At 37.5% G+C, this 21,567-nt stretch overlaps 1 protein-coding gene across 12 annotated transcripts in view; it reads right to left on the bottom strand.

Moving 5' to 3' along the window:
- Nucleotides 1-21,567, bottom strand: part of tub (TUB bipartite transcription factor) — a 154,756-nt gene that overhangs the window by 52,464 nt on the left and 80,725 nt on the right. For 6 of the 12 annotated variants that reach the window (XM_087261163.1, XM_087261167.1, XM_087261171.1 and 3 more), the window contains exon 1: nucleotides 13,958-14,509. The exons of the other annotated variants lie outside the window; for them this stretch is intronic. In XM_087261163.1, coding sequence (XP_087117289.1) covers nucleotides 13,958-13,995 — 38 coding nt within the window. In that variant the 5' untranslated portion in view covers nucleotides 13,996-14,509. Of the gene's footprint in view, nucleotides 1-13,957; nucleotides 14,510-21,567 lie in introns of those variants that run through there. 12 annotated transcript variants of the gene reach the window in all.

Below are 21,567 nucleotides of genomic sequence, written 5' to 3'. Positions count from 1 at the left end.
CTTTGCAAGCTTATCTAAAATAAAATCACTGTTTAAACATGAGTTTAAACATTGCATCTTATAATGTTAAATTATTATATTGTTTTTGTTTTATCCAGTTGGATGTCATATTTTGACACTCCTGTTATGTGGCAATGTTTAAACTTTACAGTAATTTTACTTTTTAGAAAAGATTGCACAGATTATCATTCATTTGATACTGAGCCTTTAATTGTCATTTATAAGGCATTTATAAAGCATGAATAGTCCTCACTTTAGATTAGGTCACAAAACTGCATGAAGTTGAGTTAATAAAGCATTTACTAACATATAAGTTAACTATTAGTATATGCCTGCATAATAAGACATATAAACGTTGATTTCAATAGTTAATTAATCAGTTGCTAACTCATTCTGAATGGTCCTAAAAACCCTCAACTACTCCTAAATACAAATGGTTTGTAAATAATTCGATACTTAATTTAGTAATGAAAAATAAATCTTTAACAGAGTATGAAAATACAATTAACCACATTATATAGGTGTTTATAAGTCAAGAATAGAGCCTTTGTAGCTGCAGTTATAAACTGCTTACTAACGTTTATTAATGTACAGTTAATGCTTAACAGATAATGAGTTCACTATTTGCTAATGCTTAATAAATGATTTATAGTGTGTAGTTATTATAAAGTTCTACCGAATTTACAGATGGAGGAATTTCATCAATTACAAGTACACTGTAAAAACAAAAAAGTACACCAAATATAAAGTGGGACCCACTATAGAAAATGTAAAGAATTAAATAAAAAATACAGCTAAACAATTTAAGAACTCCAGGCTTCTTGGTAGCTTCTTTTGAGTGTATAAAGTAGTAGATAGTTGACCCAAAAAAACATTTATGTTGATTATACATCAGACAACTTTATGGGCAAATTTGCTGGGCAATTTTGCAAAGTGATATTGCTTGGCTACTATTTTATTAAGAATGGGAAACAATATTGTATTTGTAACCCATTGCTCTAATATGTTACACTGTGTTTCAGCTGGATAGACGGCCGGATGGACGGACAGACGGACAGACAGACCGCCGGACAGACAGATCGACAGACAGAGATAGATAGATAGATAGATAGATAGATAGATAGATAGATAGATAGATAGATAGATAGATAGATAGATAGATAGATAGATAGATAGATAGATAGATAGATAGATAGATAGATAGATAGATAGATAGATAGATAGATAGATAGATAGATAGATAGATAGATAGATAGATAGATAGATAGATAGATAGATAGATAGATAGATAGATAGATAGATAGATAGATAGATAGATAGATAGATAGATAGATAGATAGATAGATAGATAGATAGATAGATAGATAGATAGATAGATAGATAGATAGATAGATAGATAGATAGATAGATAGATAGATAGATAGATAGATAGATAGATAGATAGATAGATAGATAGATAGATAGATAGATAGATAGATAGATAGATAGATAGATAGATAGATAGATAGATAGATAGATAGATAGATAGATAGATAGATAGATAGATAGATAGATAGATAGATAGATAGATAGATAGATAGATAGATAGATAGATAGATAGATAGATAGATAGATCTCTTCCTCTCTCTTTCCGAAGGATATTCCAGCACCCAGCTGCACCGAATGCAAATTTTCTACTTTCCTGTTTTTAAACCTGAAAGTGTCACTCTCTATGGGCTGCCAGCACTGGCACCATTTTTATCACACATGCACATGAGCAGGAAGACACATGTCTACATGCACACACTCATTCTCAAATACAGACACTCACAAACCTCAGCATATAAAAACAGCCACGCTTATGTGAGCACATTCACGATCTCCCTTTTAAAGCTACAATACACAAATGAACACATGCTCAAAGCACAGTGCCTAATGTCAGCAGTCAAGGGTGTCAGTTTCCATCAGATTGGCAGATAATGACATAAACAGAGCCTAATAATGAGGGTCAACAAGGGATGAAAGATAAATTGATATGTTCCGACAGCTGCCTGCAATGTGCAGTAGAATTCCTCTCCCTTGCCATCAAGCTTCACTGATGAGTGACAATTCACTTTGTGATTGCGCCTGTGTGTGTGTATGTGTGTGTGTACATGTAGGTGTTTAAACGGTTAGTTCACCAAAAAATAAAAATTCTGTTATTTTCTCACCTGTCGTTACAATCCCCCTGGGACATTTGTTCATCTTCGAAACAGAAATGAAAAGATTTTAGATTAAATCTGAAAGCTCCCGCATCCTCCATAGACAGCAACGGTCCCAAGATGTTTAAAGTGCAAAAAATAAACCAAAAATATTGAAGATGAACAAAGATCTCAGGGGATTAAAATGACATGAGGGTGAGTAATATATGACAACATTTTCCTTTTTGGCCAACTTTAACCACTTAACTATATGTGCATTGGAATCAGCCATAGTTTCCCTATTTGTGTCCTTGAAAAAATTGAATATAATGTTAACAAAAGACAATGCACAATAGTAGAGTTTGCGAGGAAACTGCAGGGGGGTTGTCAGTTGACGAAAAGTTAACAATTAAGTTGTGTGTTAAAAAAAATCAATTTGGATTCACATTTAACTGGTTTTAAGACTTAAAGGTGCAGTATGTGATTGCCTTCAGAAACATTTTTTGTTGTGTTCGTTAAAAGTCTCTTCACATACCAATAGTAATGATTAAAGTAAATGATTTAAATGCATTTATATGTATTTGTATATTGTGGGTAAGGCATAAAACCAAAAAAATGTTCATCCAATTAAACATTGTCAGGCCGATAATTCCCATGATTCTGATAAGTAGCAAAAACTGTCTGTCATCAAATGTAGATTTGTACATCTGAACACGCAGATGCGTTGTTTGCATGTGCACATGCGCCGCAGTCACATGGACACAAGAGAGTGGCAGCAGTTAAAACAAATGCTAAATCAACATTGGAGTGACTTTTGCACGCTGCAAGAAGGACCACACTACAGCCGAAGTATTTCTTTTAGACTGGTAATGTTTTGTTTTAAAATTGTTAAAAATTTCAGTCACGCAAAGCTGATGTAGATTTTGTTGTATTGCCAATGGGTTACACAGTTAAAGTCAGAATTATTAGCCCCTCTAAATTATTAGCCACTCTGTTAATTTTTTTTCTCAAGCTTAAAGAGGCTAATAATATTGACCTTAAAATGGTTTTTAAAAAATTAAAAGCTGCTTTTATTCTAGCCAAAATAAAACAAATAAGACTTTCTCCAGAAGGTAAAAAATTATCGGACATACTTTGAAAATATCCTTGCTCTGTTAAACATAATTTGGGAAATATTTAAAAAAGAAAAGAAAATTCAAAGGAGGGCTAATAATTCTGACTGTATGCACGGAAGTGTTGTTTAGCCACTGAAATATTCCGGTGAAAAATTGATGCAACTATTTTCAGTTTCATAAGGGACTTTTTACAGCATCGATAATGTAGATTTTTATTTAGTTTAACAACAAAACATAAATAAACAGTGGTATTCCGCCTAGCCTACTTTACTGGGGTGAAGTTGGTTTTATATTCACATTGGTTCATTTTTGAACAATGATAACCTATAACACGCTCCCTGTATTGTTCACCATGCTACTCTCAATATTTGGTCTAAAATAGCATGTGGGTTTGGCTTAGTAATAAGGTCATTCCTGCATCCTGCCAGCAAATCCCTAAGCATTGTAAGTAAGTAAGTGCATGATAGAGTGAAACCAGCGATCCTTGCATGCATGAAATATTGTGCATTATGGTAACTGCACATTATAAGTTGCTATAATACAGTTTTTGCTGAAATTGTCATTTTATAAAGTACTATGAAGTTGTCTAACTGGCGAATGACATGACCTAATGGGCCTTGTCATCTTTGAGGTGTGCTTTTATGATATCAGGAGATGTGGCTTTGGACGGCAGGGGAGGGATTGTGGTTCAAAGATACTATGCTAATGGATGGCTTTTAGGCAGAGCACCTACTGCACCTCTGATTTTAAGACTTATTTAAGTATAGCACCTCATATAGTTCCTCATTTCATAGAAAATGCTGCTTCTCCATCAGTGTATGTACAATAAATTTAAACTGCATTTGTAGAATACTTTAGTCACTTTATTTAGACATCTGCACAAATTCCCAGCAAGCTTTCCAGGTATACACCGTTCCAAGTATACAGCTTTTTACAGGATAAAAAAAAAAATATTTAAATGTTTGACAGTGAGACGGTCTATTCCAGCACTTTCAGTGGAGTTCAAGAAGTGGTGGAACATGCATTTGTGAAAAATTTCACAATTTGAGCCACTGTCATCCTGGAATATATAAAAAATGTAATGCTATACACTGCATCAGTTAGAATAAAAAGAAGTGCAATGCATCCAGTCATGTGTTTTTATCTAGTACACTTGTATGTGTTACAGTGATATTCTTTGGCTATTAAAAATATATATATGGTGTATAAAAATATGTGATGTATAAAAATATATGGTGTAAGAAATTATTGATAGTGGGCCATTTTTTTTAAATAAATAACACACACACACAGTGTTATACTGAGACACTTAAGTTGTACATTTATCTGATTTATTTATTTTTTTTCTCAAACAAAATAGAATGAAAGTCCAAAAACAAAACAACATTCTAAAATCTCAGCATCCATTAATTTCTTTTCGGCTTAGTTTCTTTATTAATCTGGGGTCGCCACAGCGCAATAAACCGCCAACTTATCCAGCATATGTTTTAGGCAGCGAATGCCCTTCCAGCTGCAACCTACCACTGGGAAACATCCATACACACTCACTCACACACATAAACTAGGCAGTTTTAGCATACCCAACTCACCAATACCACATGTTTTTGGACTTGTGGGGGAAAACAGCGCACGCAAAGGAAACCCATGCGAACACGGGGAGACCATGCAGACTCCACACAGAAATGCCAACTGACCCAGCAGAGGCTCGAACCAGTAATCTTCTTGCTGTGAGCCGCCACCGTGTCGCCTCTCAGCATCCATTCATTCATTTACTTGTCAGCTTAGTCCCTTTATTAATCCAAGGTCGCCACAGCGGAATGAACCGCCAACTTATCCAGCAAGTTTTTACGCAGCGGATGCCCTTCAAGCTGCAACCCATCTCTGGGAAACTCTCAGCATCCATCAAAACAATATTTACATAACAAGATTTTAAATAATCTACCATTCACTTCAATTCAGTTCAACTTCAGTTTATCTTTTCTTCATACAGATTTCGAAAGGGGGCAGAATTTTTTAGTCTTAATATCATTTGAGCACTTTTATAAGCAGCACAGCACTTCCTTACCATTTATGCAGAAGAATTTTTCACATTTACCTTGTCAATAAAATTTCAATAACATTTTTCAAAGCCGTTTGAAAGAATTACTAGAATTATGCAAGACTTTTTTTTCCTCAGTACTTTTCGCATCTTTCTTCCACACCTTTTCTTAGCGGCAATGAAATTCTGGAATTGATTCTCTCTTTTCACAACTATCTGCTGCAATTTACTGAACGTACGGACGAGAAAAAAAAAACATGAATCAAAGCTCTGGGAAACTGGCTCAAACTTACTTTATTTCAGCCAACCGAAGGACGTTTTAAAGAAAAACACTTCTTTCAGCCTTCTTTCAATCTCTCTCTCTCTTATATACTCATCTACCCAACCATATTATATAATAAAACACTGATGTTGTTTAAAGAACATTTGTCTGCACTAGCAAAATCCAGACTATAGTGGGATATGCAGAGTCAAAACTATTTGCTGAAAAAAAAAAACATATTTTAATGTACGTGCACATTACCATGAATATGTTCAAATGAAAAACAGGCAACAGTACTTATCTTTTAATGTTTGTAGCTAACAAGGTCCTTAACCTCAAGTGAGCTCTCTTTCTCTGTGTGTGTGTGTGTGTGTGTTTATGTGCAGGGCCTGTGACCTACCAGACCTCTCTATTAGACTGGGTATGAAATGAGTGTTTGTGATGCAGAAGGGCCAGCTGAGGCGATCTCAAGCTTTGCTAGCATGATCTCGAAGCTCTATGCATTTTTCACAGTAAGCACCATCTGCAGGACAGGAGATGCCTATCAGGTCATGACCAAAACAGACAGAGCCCAAAGGACTGAGACAGATGTAAGAGAAGGACATGTTTGTCGCAGTTTCTTTCCCTAGACATTTAGCCTATGTACTGTATAGGAGGTGGCAAACATAAAGATATTGAACGCTAGGACAAAAGCTGACATTCAGATCCTGCTACACTTCCAATCTGCCTGTGAGCAAGACACTTAATAGCAGATCGCCCTACTGCTGCTAGTCTAATTATTGACCTACTTTCTTATTTGGATGGAAATCAACGGATTCACATACGAGTAATTCTACTAACCACAGCTCTAAAGAACAATTTTATACACTGAATCTTTGCATGATTCCTTTATTTCATGAGGAAATTTATATTGATTATATTCTGGATTATCATAATACTTTCTAAAACCTTTGGAAATACTACTGACAAACAAAGAAACCTCCAAAATAATATTACATACAGTTTTTTTTGTTTTGTTTTTTAATTTGTTTGTTTTCACAGGAAAGACACTTAAAGGATTAGGTTACGCGTAAATGACAATTATGTTATTAATTACACATCCTCATCTCATTCTCAAACCACTGAAACTTCTGTTTGTCTTCTCAACATAAATGAAGATATTTTAGTCGAAATCTGAGAGCTACTCATCCTTCATATATAGCAAGGTTACCAAACCCTTCAAAGTTCAGAAAGGTGCCAAAAAACATCCTCAAAATCAACCATAAATCAGTTGTTCAATCAAAATAATGATTCTAAAGCTAAAAGAATAATATTGTGTGCACATAAACAAAAACAATGATTATATCTCATCTAAATATTTATTCTCCTCAGTGTCAGTATAGGGTGCATGTTCAAAAGCACTGTGTAGTGAAGAATTCAGTTCAATTCAATTCAATTCAACTCAACTCAATGTATAGCTTTACAAAAGATGCATTCCAATCAAAATCAGAAAAGTTTAGGAGCCGTGTATAGAGTGGACATTATATTTAAACATAGTTAACCTGCAGTTTTGTAGTAAAAAATGGGGGGTAACACTTCACAATAAGGTTTATTAGTTAATGCATTTACTAACATGGACTAATCATGAACAACACATGCACAGCATTTATTAATCATAATTGAACATTTACTAATGGATTATTAACATCCAAGTCCATGCTTGTTAACATTAGTTAATGCACCATGAGTTAAACTAACAATGAACTGTATTTTCATTAACTAACGTTAACTAACATGAACAAATACAGTAGTAGATGTATTGTTCATTATTTGTTCATGTTAGTAAATGCATTAATTAACATTAACTAATGAACCTTATTGTAAAGTGTGACCAAAAATGGTCCCTTGCCGGTTCACCTTTCACAGTCTCGCAGTTTCATGTTTTGTTTTGTGCAACTTGACAGGCTTTTTTTCTTTTTTAAAGCACATTGTTTTTTGCGTCCTGAGTGGCTGTAGACCATAGTCAATCAATCTCCTCCATGTCTCCTGTACAGTACAGAATGCGTTCAGCTTGTCAAATGAACATAAATCTTCAATCTCCAGCAGTGTGAGTTTCAACAATGATGCAAAAAGGGTTGTAACTCTCCCCAACATGCCCATCCTTAAAGGGGGTCACACACTTTATGTGCAGCGTCACGACGTGCCAACGCAGCGCCATGCAAACATAGGTATAACATGTGAATGTGCACATCCGGTGCACAACTGTCATGTGCGTGGTGCATCAGGTGTACAACCCTCTATTAAGTATGGAGTTTGCATTGTGGATCAGTGACTGCAGGAAAAAGAACATTATGCAAACATTATCCACACAAAAGATAAAAAGCTTTATGAACCATTAGCTTACAGCAATGAATGTTTCAGCCTGACAACAGTTTTTGATTCTCGGATTCATTCTGTAATACTGGACTTATTTTTCTTAGAAGGTTTGAACTTTGAGAGGGTTTAAAGAAGAGGCAAAAGTGTGAAAATGTTAATGCCAGTTTGAGAAAAGTGTATAAAGTGTGCAGAGAGGGGTTTTACAGCATTAAAACTTCTACAATAATTGTAAAAAATACAACTGACTACTTCATGGATTTCACCTTTTGCGGGTTATTTTTAGAATGTAACTCTCGCGATAGGGCGAAGCAGTGGCTTTCTGGCTCCACTGCTATCTGTATATCAGAGAAAAAAAAAATTACTAATGTTTTGCTTCTTACACTTTACATACCTGAAACTTGCCTACAGCACTTATTCATTGTTGCTCTTATAGTTGTGTAAATTGCTTCCTTATCCTCATTTGTAAGTCGCTTTGGATAAAATGCAGTAGGTAGTGTTGTTGCCTCACAGCAAGAAGGTCGCAGGGTCGCTGGTTCGAGCCTCAACTCAGTTGGCATTTCTGTGTGGAGTTTGCATGGTCTCCCTGCTTTCGCGTGGGTTTCCTTCGGGTGCTCCGGTTTCCCAGACATGCGGTACAGGTGAATTAGGTAGGCTAAATTTTTTGTAGTGTATGAGTGAGTGTGTGTGTGTGTGTGTGTGTGTGTGTGTGTGTGTGTGTGTGTGTGTGTGTGTGTGTGTGTGTGTGTGTGTGTGTGTGTGTGTGTGTTTCCCAGAGGTGGGTTGTGACTGGAAGGGCATCCGCTGCATAAAAACTTGCTGGATAATAAAGGGACTAATCCGACCCCGGATTAATAAAGGGACTAAGCCGACAAGAAAATGAATGAATGAATGAACTCCCGCGATAAACGAGAAACCACTGTATACTGTAGTGTCTTTGCAAAATTAAAAAAAATAAAAATGTACCCCCTAGACAAAATGCCACACATGAAAGTGCTCTCTATACTAACACTGAGTAGAATAAATGTTTAGGTTGAATATAATCATTATTTTTATTTATGTGCGCATAATAGTAATATTGCAGTTTGATAATCAATATTTTGACTGAACAACTGAATTATGGTCGGTTTTGATGATGTTTTGGCACCTTTCTGAACTTTGAAGAATTTGGTAACCTCGCTGTCTATGGAGAATGAGGGAGCTCTCACATTTCCCCTAAAATATCTTCATTTCTTTAGTTATTTTTATGTGTGCACAAGGTTTCTCGTAGCTTCAGATTGAACCACTGATGGCATATGGGCTGTTTTTTCCCCATATTTTTTATATGAGCCTGTTTTTGGAGGATGAGGGAGCTCTTAGATTTCACCTAAATATCTTAAATTGTAAGTAATAGCAGAAAGTTTGAAAAGTCTGTGAACTTAAATCTTTTGCCAGTGTTTATAAATAAAATATATAGGTCAACCATACAGTATCCCATTTTGGTTTCTTCATCAAATTAAATTTACAAAAAGATTCTACAAACAAAAAAAGCTGAAATTCCGGTAAACAGTCAACTTCAATGTTGTTTGACGTAGCGGGCAACTAAAATGTTAAAAGATGACTGAAATAATGGCTGATCTTCACAATTTTACACCAAATAATCATGGAATGTTTCAACTGAACTTAGATTTAATTACAGACACTCCCAACTGTTTTCATTGTTTTGTTTTGTTTTATTCAGTTTTACCCCAGCAGTTGGGTTTGTTTATATTTACCCAAAATTAACTTTTTTGTATTTGACCAAAATGTTTATTAAACAATTTTTGCATTTTTAGACTGTGCTTATTATAAACTATTGTTATTAGAAGACTTCCTCTCTCTGTCTTCAACTTCTCTTCCCGTCTGATTACTGTCTTATCACAATAAAGGCAAAACGGCCAAAAATAAATCTTGAAAAAAAGAATGAATTAGTGTTTACATGTCATTAGTGTCTAGATTAATGTTATTATATTTAAAATGATTAATCTTTTTGCTCACACGTTAAAACCTAATGGTGTCAAGTGTGAATATTTAAAATGACAAAAGATCAATTATTATTTTGTGGCTGCACTGTGATCCTAAAATAGACTTTTTTTATGTCATCAATGATTCTTGCTCTAAAACCTGCTCGACAAGATTTCTTTGGTATATAAACTATTATCATACAGAGTGACTTTTTAGTTAGTCACTGAGTGATATTTAGAAAATGACATTTTTTATTCTGTAAATCACAGTAAAAAAAAATGTAGGTCATGCTAGTTTGCTTTAAAACCCCTTTTAATCTTTGACCCACATTCAAATAAGACAGAAACAGAACAAATGCAGATATCATCTCAGATCATTTGACTTCGGAATGTAAAGAAAGATGTACATCATGATCAAAATTAGTCCCAGGATAATTTTTGTATTTTGATCATGGATGGATTGATGATTAGGGTCTTTTAATCAGGCCTTAAAACCAGCTTGCATATGTATTCTAGCATATGTTTTACACAGCAGATACCCTTCAGCCACAACCCAGTACTAAAAAACACCCATCGCACCCACAGGAAACCCACACAAACATGGGAAGAACATGTAAACTCCAAACCGAAATGCCATCTGGTCTAGTCGGGACTTAAACCAGTGAACTCCTGCTGTGAGGTGACAGTGCTAACCACTGAGCCGCTGTGCCACCCGTTTTTGAACCATAATGTATAATATTGGAAATATTATATTAATTATAACACTTAAATACTATGTGTACTATATGTTAATACTATGTAATTACTATTATAGTATAAACTGTAAATACTGTAGTATGCTTTAGATTTAATACAGTCAAATGTAGTGTATAATATACTCTACAGCTGTAAAAAACTTAATACAACAAAACAAATTACCCAATACTGAACTGTCATAGCAACTATTGAATTACTACAACAGATTATGGTTAAAGGATATTATAGTGTTTACGGTTTACTATAATACAATGTGCTTAACAAAAGAAAGAAGTTCTTACATGCGTTTGTCATTAAATTATGACTCATTTTTATTTTAATTGTGCTCATTTTAATCCTAATACAGACATGTGAGATGTACAGTACTTTTATCTGCAGGTTCAGATTCGACACCTGACTCATGTACACTTCCTCAACAAGAATTTCCATTACGCTTTCCTTGAGCTCCTCAAGTGCCAAAGCTCGTTACTCAGATCCATTCAGGTCACAATCATGCAGCTCACACACAGGAAACTGGGGTGTGGGAGAGGGCAGATCTTCACAAACAAAACACACTCCCACGGAGACAGTCTGAGACCCTCTGGGGCAGGTTGAGCAGTACCTTTAGCTCTCCGCAACAAGCAGCAAGTGCTCCCTGATGCAGTCATTCAGAGAAAGAGGGGAGGAAAGTGCCTGTGTAACTTATAGCAACCAAGAGCCAATGAGAAAGCAGGGGAGGCTGTGCAGCCATGACAATGAGGCAGCAGAACTGCCTCCAACAGCACACAGAAATTAAAAGCATGGCTGTTACGAATTACTGTGATCAGACCATGTATATGTCACTAGTCAATGCTACGTTAAAAAGCAATAAAAGCAAAGCAAAATGGATGCAAACACACTTAAACTATTGGATGGAAAATGAGCTGGGGTAAAAACACTATTAGTCGTATGTTAAGTTATTGTTTTATTTAATTTTTATTCTAATTAAAAGGTATTAAATGTCACAAAAAGTTATCAATTAATATTTATTGATATCCAAACAATTAATCTGGCTCAAAATGTACATCATTTTGAGTGGGCCAACTTTGAGTGTAAAGAAGAAGAAAAAAAAACGTCTTTAAAGCCTATAAACAAGGAATTAATGCAGAACTCATAAAGTCTCTTCTACATATTGTTGAATTTATGTGTAAAATGACTTGAATTTCAGCTGCTAAATACAAAAGAGATTTTGTAAAATTAAAATCCTACATTATCATCAGTCATTACTTCAGCTGACAGTGTCACGTGTTCTTGCAGAAATTAACTTTATAAAGCCTTTACTGTCACTTTTGATCAATTTAAAGTCAAAATCAGCTTTATTTTAAAAGTTTACCTGTCACGATCACCAGCGATGCAGGCTTACAATTCTGTCACTTTATGAACTACAACTCCCGTCATGCACCAAACAACACACCTGTTCTGTTTCCACACAAAAGTTTCTGTTATTGCAACACCATGAAACGTTTTGCTGTCTTGTCTAGTCGTGTTTTGTCCCTTTGCCTTGTTTTATTGTTTCCGTTGTTTTCGTTGTCTGTCTTGACCATTCGCCTGCTTTGCTGATCATGCTTCTGGGTTACCCCTATGAACAGCTAATAGATAAGCTCGGAAGAAACAAAGCTTGAAATAAGAAATTACAGTTGTTTTCAGCCTCTGTTTAAACTCTTCTTTCTCCAACCGGGATTATGGAAACTTACATGCACCTTCCCGTGTTTGTCGCAAATTACGTGACATCACCCAGATGGAGGAGCTTGGCTGGACGCAAAGCCGCCCGAACCAATCATGTGGATTAAGCACGTCGTTGTTATTATTAGGAGGAATATAAATATATTTATGCTATTTTGGAGTTAAACACTTTAGACAATGCTTGAGCAAAATTTAGGACCTTGTAAAAATACCATTAAGACTTTAATACCTTTTAAGGGCCTTAAGTTTCTCATAATTGATCAACTTTTACAACACAATCTCACGGCAATTCATATGATCTAAATCGTACTATTGAGTACAATTTGCTGTTCACCCAATGACGGTTGGGTGTAGGGGTTTAAAATCGTACATTTTCGTACAACTGAACTCATACGAATTAGCCACTAAACTGACAAAACTTAAAACACTTACTCGTAAGATCAGGCTGACTTTTAATACTTTAAGACCCCGTAGACACCCTAAATAAATTGTGTGTGGATCCTCAACTCTGTTGTACCCCGACTCCACATGTTAAACTGCCACGTGTACAAAGAAGTGAAATTACAATTACACCTTTGGTGTATTCAAATAACTAAAACACTACAAGACAAATATAAATATACAATGCATGCGCATAGTTTAGTAGAAATTAAGAGAGAAAAAATACAAAAAGAAATATATAAATACATAAATACTTTATACAATTAAGAGCACAGAGTGGTTCATGTATCATTGATGATTTAAAAGTCGGAGTGCCGACTTTTTTTGGAGTCTCCCCATATTTGCACGGGTGCACCGTTTTCCCCCACAGTCCAAAAACAAGCGGTATAAGCTAAATTGAACTGGATAAGCTAAATTGGTCGTAGTTTATGTGTATGTGAATGCAAGAGTATATGAATGTTCCCCAGAAGTTGTGGTTGGAAGGCATCCACTGCATTGAACATTTGATGGAATAGTAGGTGGTTCATTCCGTTGTGGTGACCATAGAAAAATAAATTAATGAATAATTTCTCTCAATTTTATCCTTTTACTCCATTTTAATCAAATAAATGCAGCAGCTATGACTTTTACAAAGCAAATGCATGAGCACTTTTTCTCACAAACTCCACCAAAAAAATCCCATATATATATATATATATATATATATATATATATATATATATATATATATATATATATATATATATATATATATATATATATATACGCAAGTCACAAGAAACTGCTCAAAAACTTGTTAAAGCATAAAAGCAAACATATATCACTTTAAACATAGTCAAGGTGCAGCGACAATGCACCAGTGACATTAACAGCAGCCGGTGGTCCATCTTAACCATTAAAACCCTGTATAAAACATTTAATATCAGACCAGCTGATATAAACAAACCTCAGTTGCTTAGACACTTACAAACTAGCTCTGAACAAGCAGCATGAGGAACCCAATAGTACATGTATCAGACGAGGACGAGAGAATCACCTTTGCCACCTTTGCACCCCCCTTAAACAATTACTCATTATCCATTCAACATCCTCCACACCAAAAGAAACCAAGCAAACACACACTAGCTCAACACAAATACGCTGATGTATACCTGTAAGGGATCCAGTCAGATGAGTGTTTGGAGCTCATATCTATGTGCGATCAATGGGACTAGAGCGTAGCGGTTTAGGACAGCAGTAGCGATGCCAACAGCAGAGCCCATGCAGCCCAATCATCCCCTGCACTTCTGTCTCCGTAAAGCCAGCTGATCTACAGTCTTTCCCATTCACACAGTCTCCGTTCACAGTCCGCAGTGGATCTGGACTCCTGTTCCCTCGACATGTGCTGTCGTCTTTGTTTGTCCACAATCCCTCGTGTTTTATTCGTCCTTTCACCTTCACTGCGCGTCTCTCATCATCGTCTTATTCGCTGCTCTGTATACGGTGTCTCTCGCTATCCTCATCTGTGCCTCCTTCCCTCCCTTTTCCCTCTCTCTCTCTCTCCCTCTCTCTCTCTTTCAGACCACTGCCATTATAACCTTACACAGCCCTAAGAACAGAGAACATATAAGAATGAATTGCTTTTGTCTAGTAGCTTTGATGTTCGTCGTGATGCTCTGCTGGTCCGTCAACGCTCACACACACACACACACACACACACACACACACACATACGGGCACGAGGCTCTGAAAAGCAGGAGCCTCCAATGTGCTTTCTGAACCATGATTTATTCATCCCTTCATTCAGAGCTGGGCTCATTAACATGGGACAGAGCAGCGCAGTTGTAATTGTCTTTGATTTAACATGCTGAATCCAAACTGGACGCACCATTTTGTCTTTGTTTATCTCCTTTTTTAAAGTCCCCTTGGGTACTTCACTCAGCTAAATGACTTCATATACATATTTTAATATCAACGTTATCATGCTGCTTTTATTAGCAGTTCTCGAGGACTAAGGTGTTGTATGATGTAAGATGTTGTATTTTATTGCTAAAACGATATTCAGAATTGAAAGAACGCTGCATGACTTTCTGCTTTCGAATTTAAGCAGACATATTAACATAATGCAAGGGGCTCATAATGAAAAACTGTTTCCTTTAGCTTCTGGTAGGGTTTTTTAAATGAGATGTCCTTCTGTATTTGTCTCAAGCGCAGTCTGTCGTGTTTGTCTGTAATATCCTCAAGCAGCCTGAAGCGTATTCTGTGTTACTGTATATCAGCTTCCTCATCTCTCCTCTGGACTCCCTCATCTTTCTTACTGTCACACTTAGTCTTGTTGATTTAGTGCATGGCTCAAGCGCACACTCTTCCTTGACCAATAAAACGCTCTGGGCGCTTTGCGTGTGTGCTGTTTTTGCTGGTTAAATGAATCAGATTATAGGTAAAATCAGAAGGGAAACTGGAGCATATTATAGTTTAATGAAGAACTGTGCTCTAAATCTCACGGAGAACCATAAAAAGGTCTGATCCACATCCCAGCTTTCTTTGGTCAAGCACTACCAGCTCAGAGAGGAAACGTCTGATGTGTGAGATAAACCATCAATCAACGTTTGTTTACAATATGTTTTATGTGAAGTATTAGGGCTGGATTTGTCAGATAATATCTGAAAATCAAACATTAGACTTATGTCTGTGTGTCTGGCTGTTTAGAAAAATGCTTTTAAAAATAAAAGTTAAGATTTTACAACTGTTTTCTTCTATTTTCTGAATGCATGTGCAGTGGCATAGCGGACGGGCCCGCAGGGCACGCACCGCGGGGGGGCCCCGCGTGATTACGGGGCCCCACGTCGTCGCGATTTTCAATGATTGAAAATCCAGGAACCGCAATAATCAAACTCTTGGGAACAACTGTGGTCGGAACCAAAGTTCACAGAACTGTGTTCTCTGAACTCCTCTCAAGGTGGACTACTTCATTCTGATTGCTTGCCGTCGAACCGCATCATAGCCAATGAAGACGCGCCGCTGTTTCTCGCCGCCGGTTCTCGTTAAAAAATGAATGACTTCTGGCTACTTTGACGCTCTCGCCGCTTTCGGTTTGAGATCGCTCCTCAGTTTGTGATGGATTCCTCGCGTTGTCGCTCCACCCCGCCTCATTTCCCCGCTCCTCAATTTGTGACATAGATATATACACTAGATATCGCATAGGGACCCTGAACATGCGTCAATAGCGCCGCCACATTGGTACAGTGTTCCCAGGACAAATGTCATTCAACCGCGCTAGTCAAGACAGTGTTATTACATGAAAATGCAGGACTTTAGCGCTGTCTACGGGTGTAGTAACGAGCAAACAAAGAAAACAAAGCACAAAGGCAGAACATTTCATAGGTAAGATTAGGTTTTTTATGTTTTTGTATGTTCTGAAATTTGTGCTAAACAGGCTAGTTATCGTTATTGATGATAACAGTCACTTACTGCATTCATCATAAGGCAAAGCAGCTCCAACTCGCACTAAACACTTGGCTTATGCTAGTTTTGTTGAATAAAATTAGCAAACAATGCAAAAGAAATATGACAACGAGATGCTGCGCTGCCAGAAACTTGTATTATTGTCGGCGAGTGAACGAGTCGTTCATAACAGAGATTCATTCACAAACAAATCGCTCCCTCTGTCAGTATGAGAAAAAGAAAAACTAAAATTTTCATAATTAAAAAAAAAATTACATACTAACATCCAGGATAACTCCTGTTCATAGGTATATGTGTATGTCTCTGGCTCTGACACCACTCCCCCCACCCCCACCCCCGGCCTTCATCTGGGGGCCCCGTCGGTGATCCTTGCAGGGGGGCCTCCGCATTTTGCGCTACGCCACAGTGCATGTGTAACCCACCAGTCCTACTGCATCTAAGCCGGTCTGAGCTGGGATCAAACCAGCGATGCTTTGCATAGGAGTCGGTGGCTTTAAAAGCTGATTTATACTTCTGTGTCAATCGCACGTGTATGGTCCAGCGTAGCTTTTGCATGGTCGCACACCCCTCGCCTTGGCTGACACTGATGAGCACCTTTAAAAAAATTCTCTGGGATTTGTCGGCATAGTAGGACTGACGAGTGTGGGCAGTGCTGAGAGCTGTGAGCCCGTTGGAGCGAGTATTTAGAAGTGTCGAGTCCTGTAAAGGAGCTCCAGATGGAAACTTTTGTTTTGTGTTTACCTCATGAATAAAGTAGTTGCATGTCCACTTGTTCCCGTCGTAAAATGAGTAAGTTTAAGCTACTTGTAAGTAGCTTTTATAAAAAAACAACCCCCCCGTGAAGAAACTCGACACAGAGGAACATAAGAACCTTACTGCCAACTAGCGTTTCGGAAGTGTTATTGCAGAGTGACAGAAACAGCACACAGAGGTATAAATGCATGGCAATGTGCAAGGCATATGCCATGGGTCACAACAACCACTCGACACAGAAGTATAAACCAGTCTAAACTAGGAGGCTAAAGACCATGGCCTCATCAGTCGCTAGACTACCTTTAGGGGTCAGAGAAGTGAGGTTTACCTGTATAACACTTCGCTAACTGGCCTCCATTACACTCACCCTCCTAAACTTCACTTCCATCACCAACAAGCATCCATGTGTAACCCACTGGTCCTACTGCACCCAACCCGGTCTGAGCTGGGATCGAACCAGCGATTCTTTGTATGGGGGTCGGTTGCTCTAGCAAGGAGACTAAAGACAATGGCCTCTAGCATTTATCACAAGAGCACCTTTATAGGTCAAAGAAGTGACGTTTACCTGGATAGCACATTACTAGCTGGCCTTTGTTACACTCACCCCCATCCCAGACGAGCCCCACACATGTAACCCAACGGTCCTACTGCACTTAACCTGGTCTGAGCTGGGATTGAACTGGCGATTCTTTGCATGGGGGTAGGTTGCTCTAACAAGGATACTAAAGACTGTGACCTCTGTTACACGTTTTTGATTTTATTGTGTATAGTTAAAGGTGCACCATAGTGTTGACCACCGTGTTGGAATGAGTCCTAAAACTAACCAATCAGCAGAAAGTAGTTTACAGATGTACTAACGCAGAGATTTTAAAAAGGGACGTTCCTACTGGCGAATTGATATGTTTGTCTGGTGCTTTCAAATATCAATGTTGCTGGGGAAAATCCACTTATAGTGCACCTTTAATCCATAAAGAAATTTTTTAAACAATTAGTTCACTTTAATGCAAAATTAACTGCAAAGTTGCACTCTTCTTTTTATTAAGTCCAAATCTTACAATCTAATCATCAACCAATGAACGAAGCCGATTACTTTACAGTCTGGGTTCTCTTTTGGTTGGAGATGTGGGGATAGGGTCAAATAGTACAAACAAAGGCTTTTTTGGGACCACACTTCAAATGAAGGGATATGAGAAATTTCTATAAATACACCAGTTAGATTGGCAATATGGCTGCCAATATGCAAGAAAAACCCAAATCTTTTTTACAAGTTTGGCATAAACACAGCATCCATGTGTTAGGATCATGTTCTTTAAAGAAACACTTACAAAATTAGTACCTTATAATAAGTCTGTCACAGTCTTATTTCTCTATTGTTGTTCCGTGTTCCATGTGTTTTCTGTTTGTACTGTATTTAGTGATTTCCATTGTTCTGTTTTCCCACCGATTCTTTATGATCATTTCTTCCACCTGTGTCTCCCTTCTGTTTGTATTCATATCATTAGGTCATGTGATTTTATATTCCTGTGTTTTGTTCAAGCTGCAGTCACACTAGAGTTTAAACTTGCGAATTCTGTCGTGCGGCGCTGCGAAAAGGGGCGGGATTAAACGAGACGATTAGACATTTTAAAAAAAAACGAGCGATTGGTCCATGTTTTAAACTCCTGTTTAGAGAGGTCTTGTTTTGATCCTTGATTGGTCTCATGCAGTCAAGTGATGCAATTTCACAGGTAAGAGTTCACCAAGCTTGAACTTTGTAACACAGCGATCTGTGACACTTGACACACGAGCGTGCGTTTCTGGTCTGACGCATTTGCGTGTGTATAAATAGAAGTCTTCGGGGAGAAAAGTCTAGTGTGACCGCAGATTCAGTCCTTCATCCATTATCTGAATTGCCACACTGCCTGCCCAGCATCAGATGTTTCCAGTACCTGTTGTTAGTGTTAATTATTGTGAATAAATACATGGTTTTGATAACTTCTGTGATACAGAGCGTCTCTTTAGAAGAGGTAAAACATGACAAAGTGCTGCACAACAGTCCCACAATTTATTTTAAATTCGGATACCTGTTGATTTGACAGAATAGCCCACGCTGTCATAATGTAATGGCAAGCAATTAATTTTTTACAGTGTGCCTGTCATAACGTTAAAGTTGTTGTCTTGCGCTTACATCCATGCATACGAGTACTGTGAAAACATAAAGTAGAGTTTCATGATCCTTGCAACATGATCCATGGTAAAGGGCCTGAGAAAACCCTGAGGCTCATACATTTACAAACTAAAAAGAAACTTTTTCTAAACTCCAAATACACCGCAAACAGCTTTGCAAATGGGTAATCTTTTGAACATCCATCTCATATCATAAACAGTTTGAGCTGGAGATGACATAAATTGACTATTATGTCATTACACTGTAAAAAATGTGGTAAAAACTATTTCTTTATACTGTCCAAAGACAAATCAATAAAGTTAACTTATTTTTTTATGTTCAATATACATACATTTGTAAACACAATTAAGTTGTCCCAAATCTCTATTTTAAAATAATTTTTTAGAGTGTACTGAACATTAGTGACAGAAAGTGAATTTGTAGTGTCAGTTTGAATTGACTTCTCATAAAGCAACTCAGGGATGTCCATTCAGGGATTATTATTCTCACCTGCCATCATAAGATGTATACTAATAATAAAATAAATATTTGTAATGGATTTGTCATTGGTTGTAATGCACAACCAATGCTGGAGCTAAAGGAATTGCTTCAATGTGTGTGTGAATGAGAGAGAGCGCATCCGGCGTGGTGCTTTGTGTGTCACTTGTTGTGGTTGTCTGTAGCATCCAGCGGGGTGTTTTTTGGGAAGCATATTTAATCGCTATACATTTTACATTCCTCCTTGGCCTCATTTGTACCTGCCATGTGTATAGAAAGAGATATGAAACAATCAGTAGTTGGCAAAGATATCAGGTGGATATGGTTGTAAATCTGACTTTTGACTTTGAAAGAGTCAGTGCCTCAACAGCCACAAACCGCACCTCACGTCACTGCTATGACTGCACTAAAATTACCAATTACCCACAACTTTGTATTCACTGTTGTACAGAATACAAGCCCATCAGCACTTACATTTATGTATCTTATTTTAAACATTCAACTCTTAAAGAGGGGGCAATTAATCTGTCTTAAGACACATGACAGCGTATGATTATATGAAAGAAATGAAAGCTGCTACTAGTTTGGCTGTCAGACCGAAGCCAAAGATCAGCAAAACGTCTGACCTGCTGTCAATCAGTCAAAAAAAGAAACCGATAGCATCACATGCCACGTTGGTGGCCAAAGACGGTAATCAGGAACCTGGAGGGGAATGGAGGTCAACATTCGTCCTAGCAGCGGTCAAAAACAGCAAACATGGAGGGATGCTGCGCTCCGCTACGCTCCAGCAGAGAGAGAGCAGGTGGAAAAGCAGCATGGCTGGTAAATATTTGATGGCGCTGCAAGCCGTTTGAAGTCACACTATACTGAGCTCATCGCCCGGGCAGATCCATTAGCGAAACCTACAGCCACCATTCCTAAAAATTACGTAGCCCTCGCTCAAGCTGTGCTAATAGCATGCACACGCCGCTAACTCGATTGGCTGAGTCCCAAAAAGAGTCAATGAAGTGTGACACTGGCACAAATGCTAAGTAGATATTGGCCGTTTTGATGCACTGTAGCGCTTCAGTGCTAAGAAGAGCTGTGACAGGGGGGCTCTGTGTGCCATTGGGCTATAGCTGGCATTGCCAAGGCGAGCGTGCGGACAGCTGCAGAGTCAGAGTATGAAGAGCTTTGTTAATAATGCAGAGACTCCATCAGACATGCAGGACACGAGGTGCTAACGGTCGCTGATGAATGAACATAAATCTACACAGTTCTGAGTGTGGGCGCCGAAGACCTTTCTCTATTATTCTCATCAAATGCACTGTCACTGACAAGGGAGCAAGTGTGTATTAGAGGGTTTACTTTATTTTGATTCTGGAAAATGGAAAAGCTATTTTAAAATGAAGATGTTCTGCACTGAAAAACACTATTCATTGGATTTCTTTTGATTTGTTTTTTAAGGTAAGAGGTTGCAAACTATTTATATGGACTGAATTTAAACAAATTAAGTAGAACATTACTAAACTTAATTTGTCTGTTTAAATTCAGCACACAAACTGTAATAAGTGATTAGTTACATAAAGTGAGTAAACCAATTGCCTTAAAAGCAACAAGTTGACTTTACAAAAATAATGTGAGTAAATCCGTTGTAACTTGGAACTGTCAAGTTGACCTAATTTTGTATTATTATGCAAATTGGTGTTTATTTAAAAAAAAAAAGTAAACTAATAACTTTTTCCAATTCACCTATATTATATTCGTTTTTTCTAGCTTTTCGGTCAACCCAGGCTCATTCTGAAAACGTAGTCCCGCGAACGTTTCTGGAGACAGCTAATTAAGTAGCCGGAGGTACGTATGGCTGCATGTAATTGTTTTAAGCTAACGCTGCGGGTCGGTGTGACGCCATTACATTCGGCGGTTACCGGCTGACCGCTT

The sequence above is a fragment of the Danio rerio genome, chromosome 7 (genome assembly GCF_052040795.2).
Source record: "Danio rerio strain M-AB ecotype USA chromosome 7, GRCz13ab, whole genome shotgun sequence".
In the NCBI taxonomy this organism is placed as follows: domain Eukaryota; kingdom Metazoa; phylum Chordata; class Actinopteri; order Cypriniformes; family Danionidae; genus Danio; species Danio rerio.
This window is presented reverse-complemented; position numbering and strand designations above follow the sequence as displayed.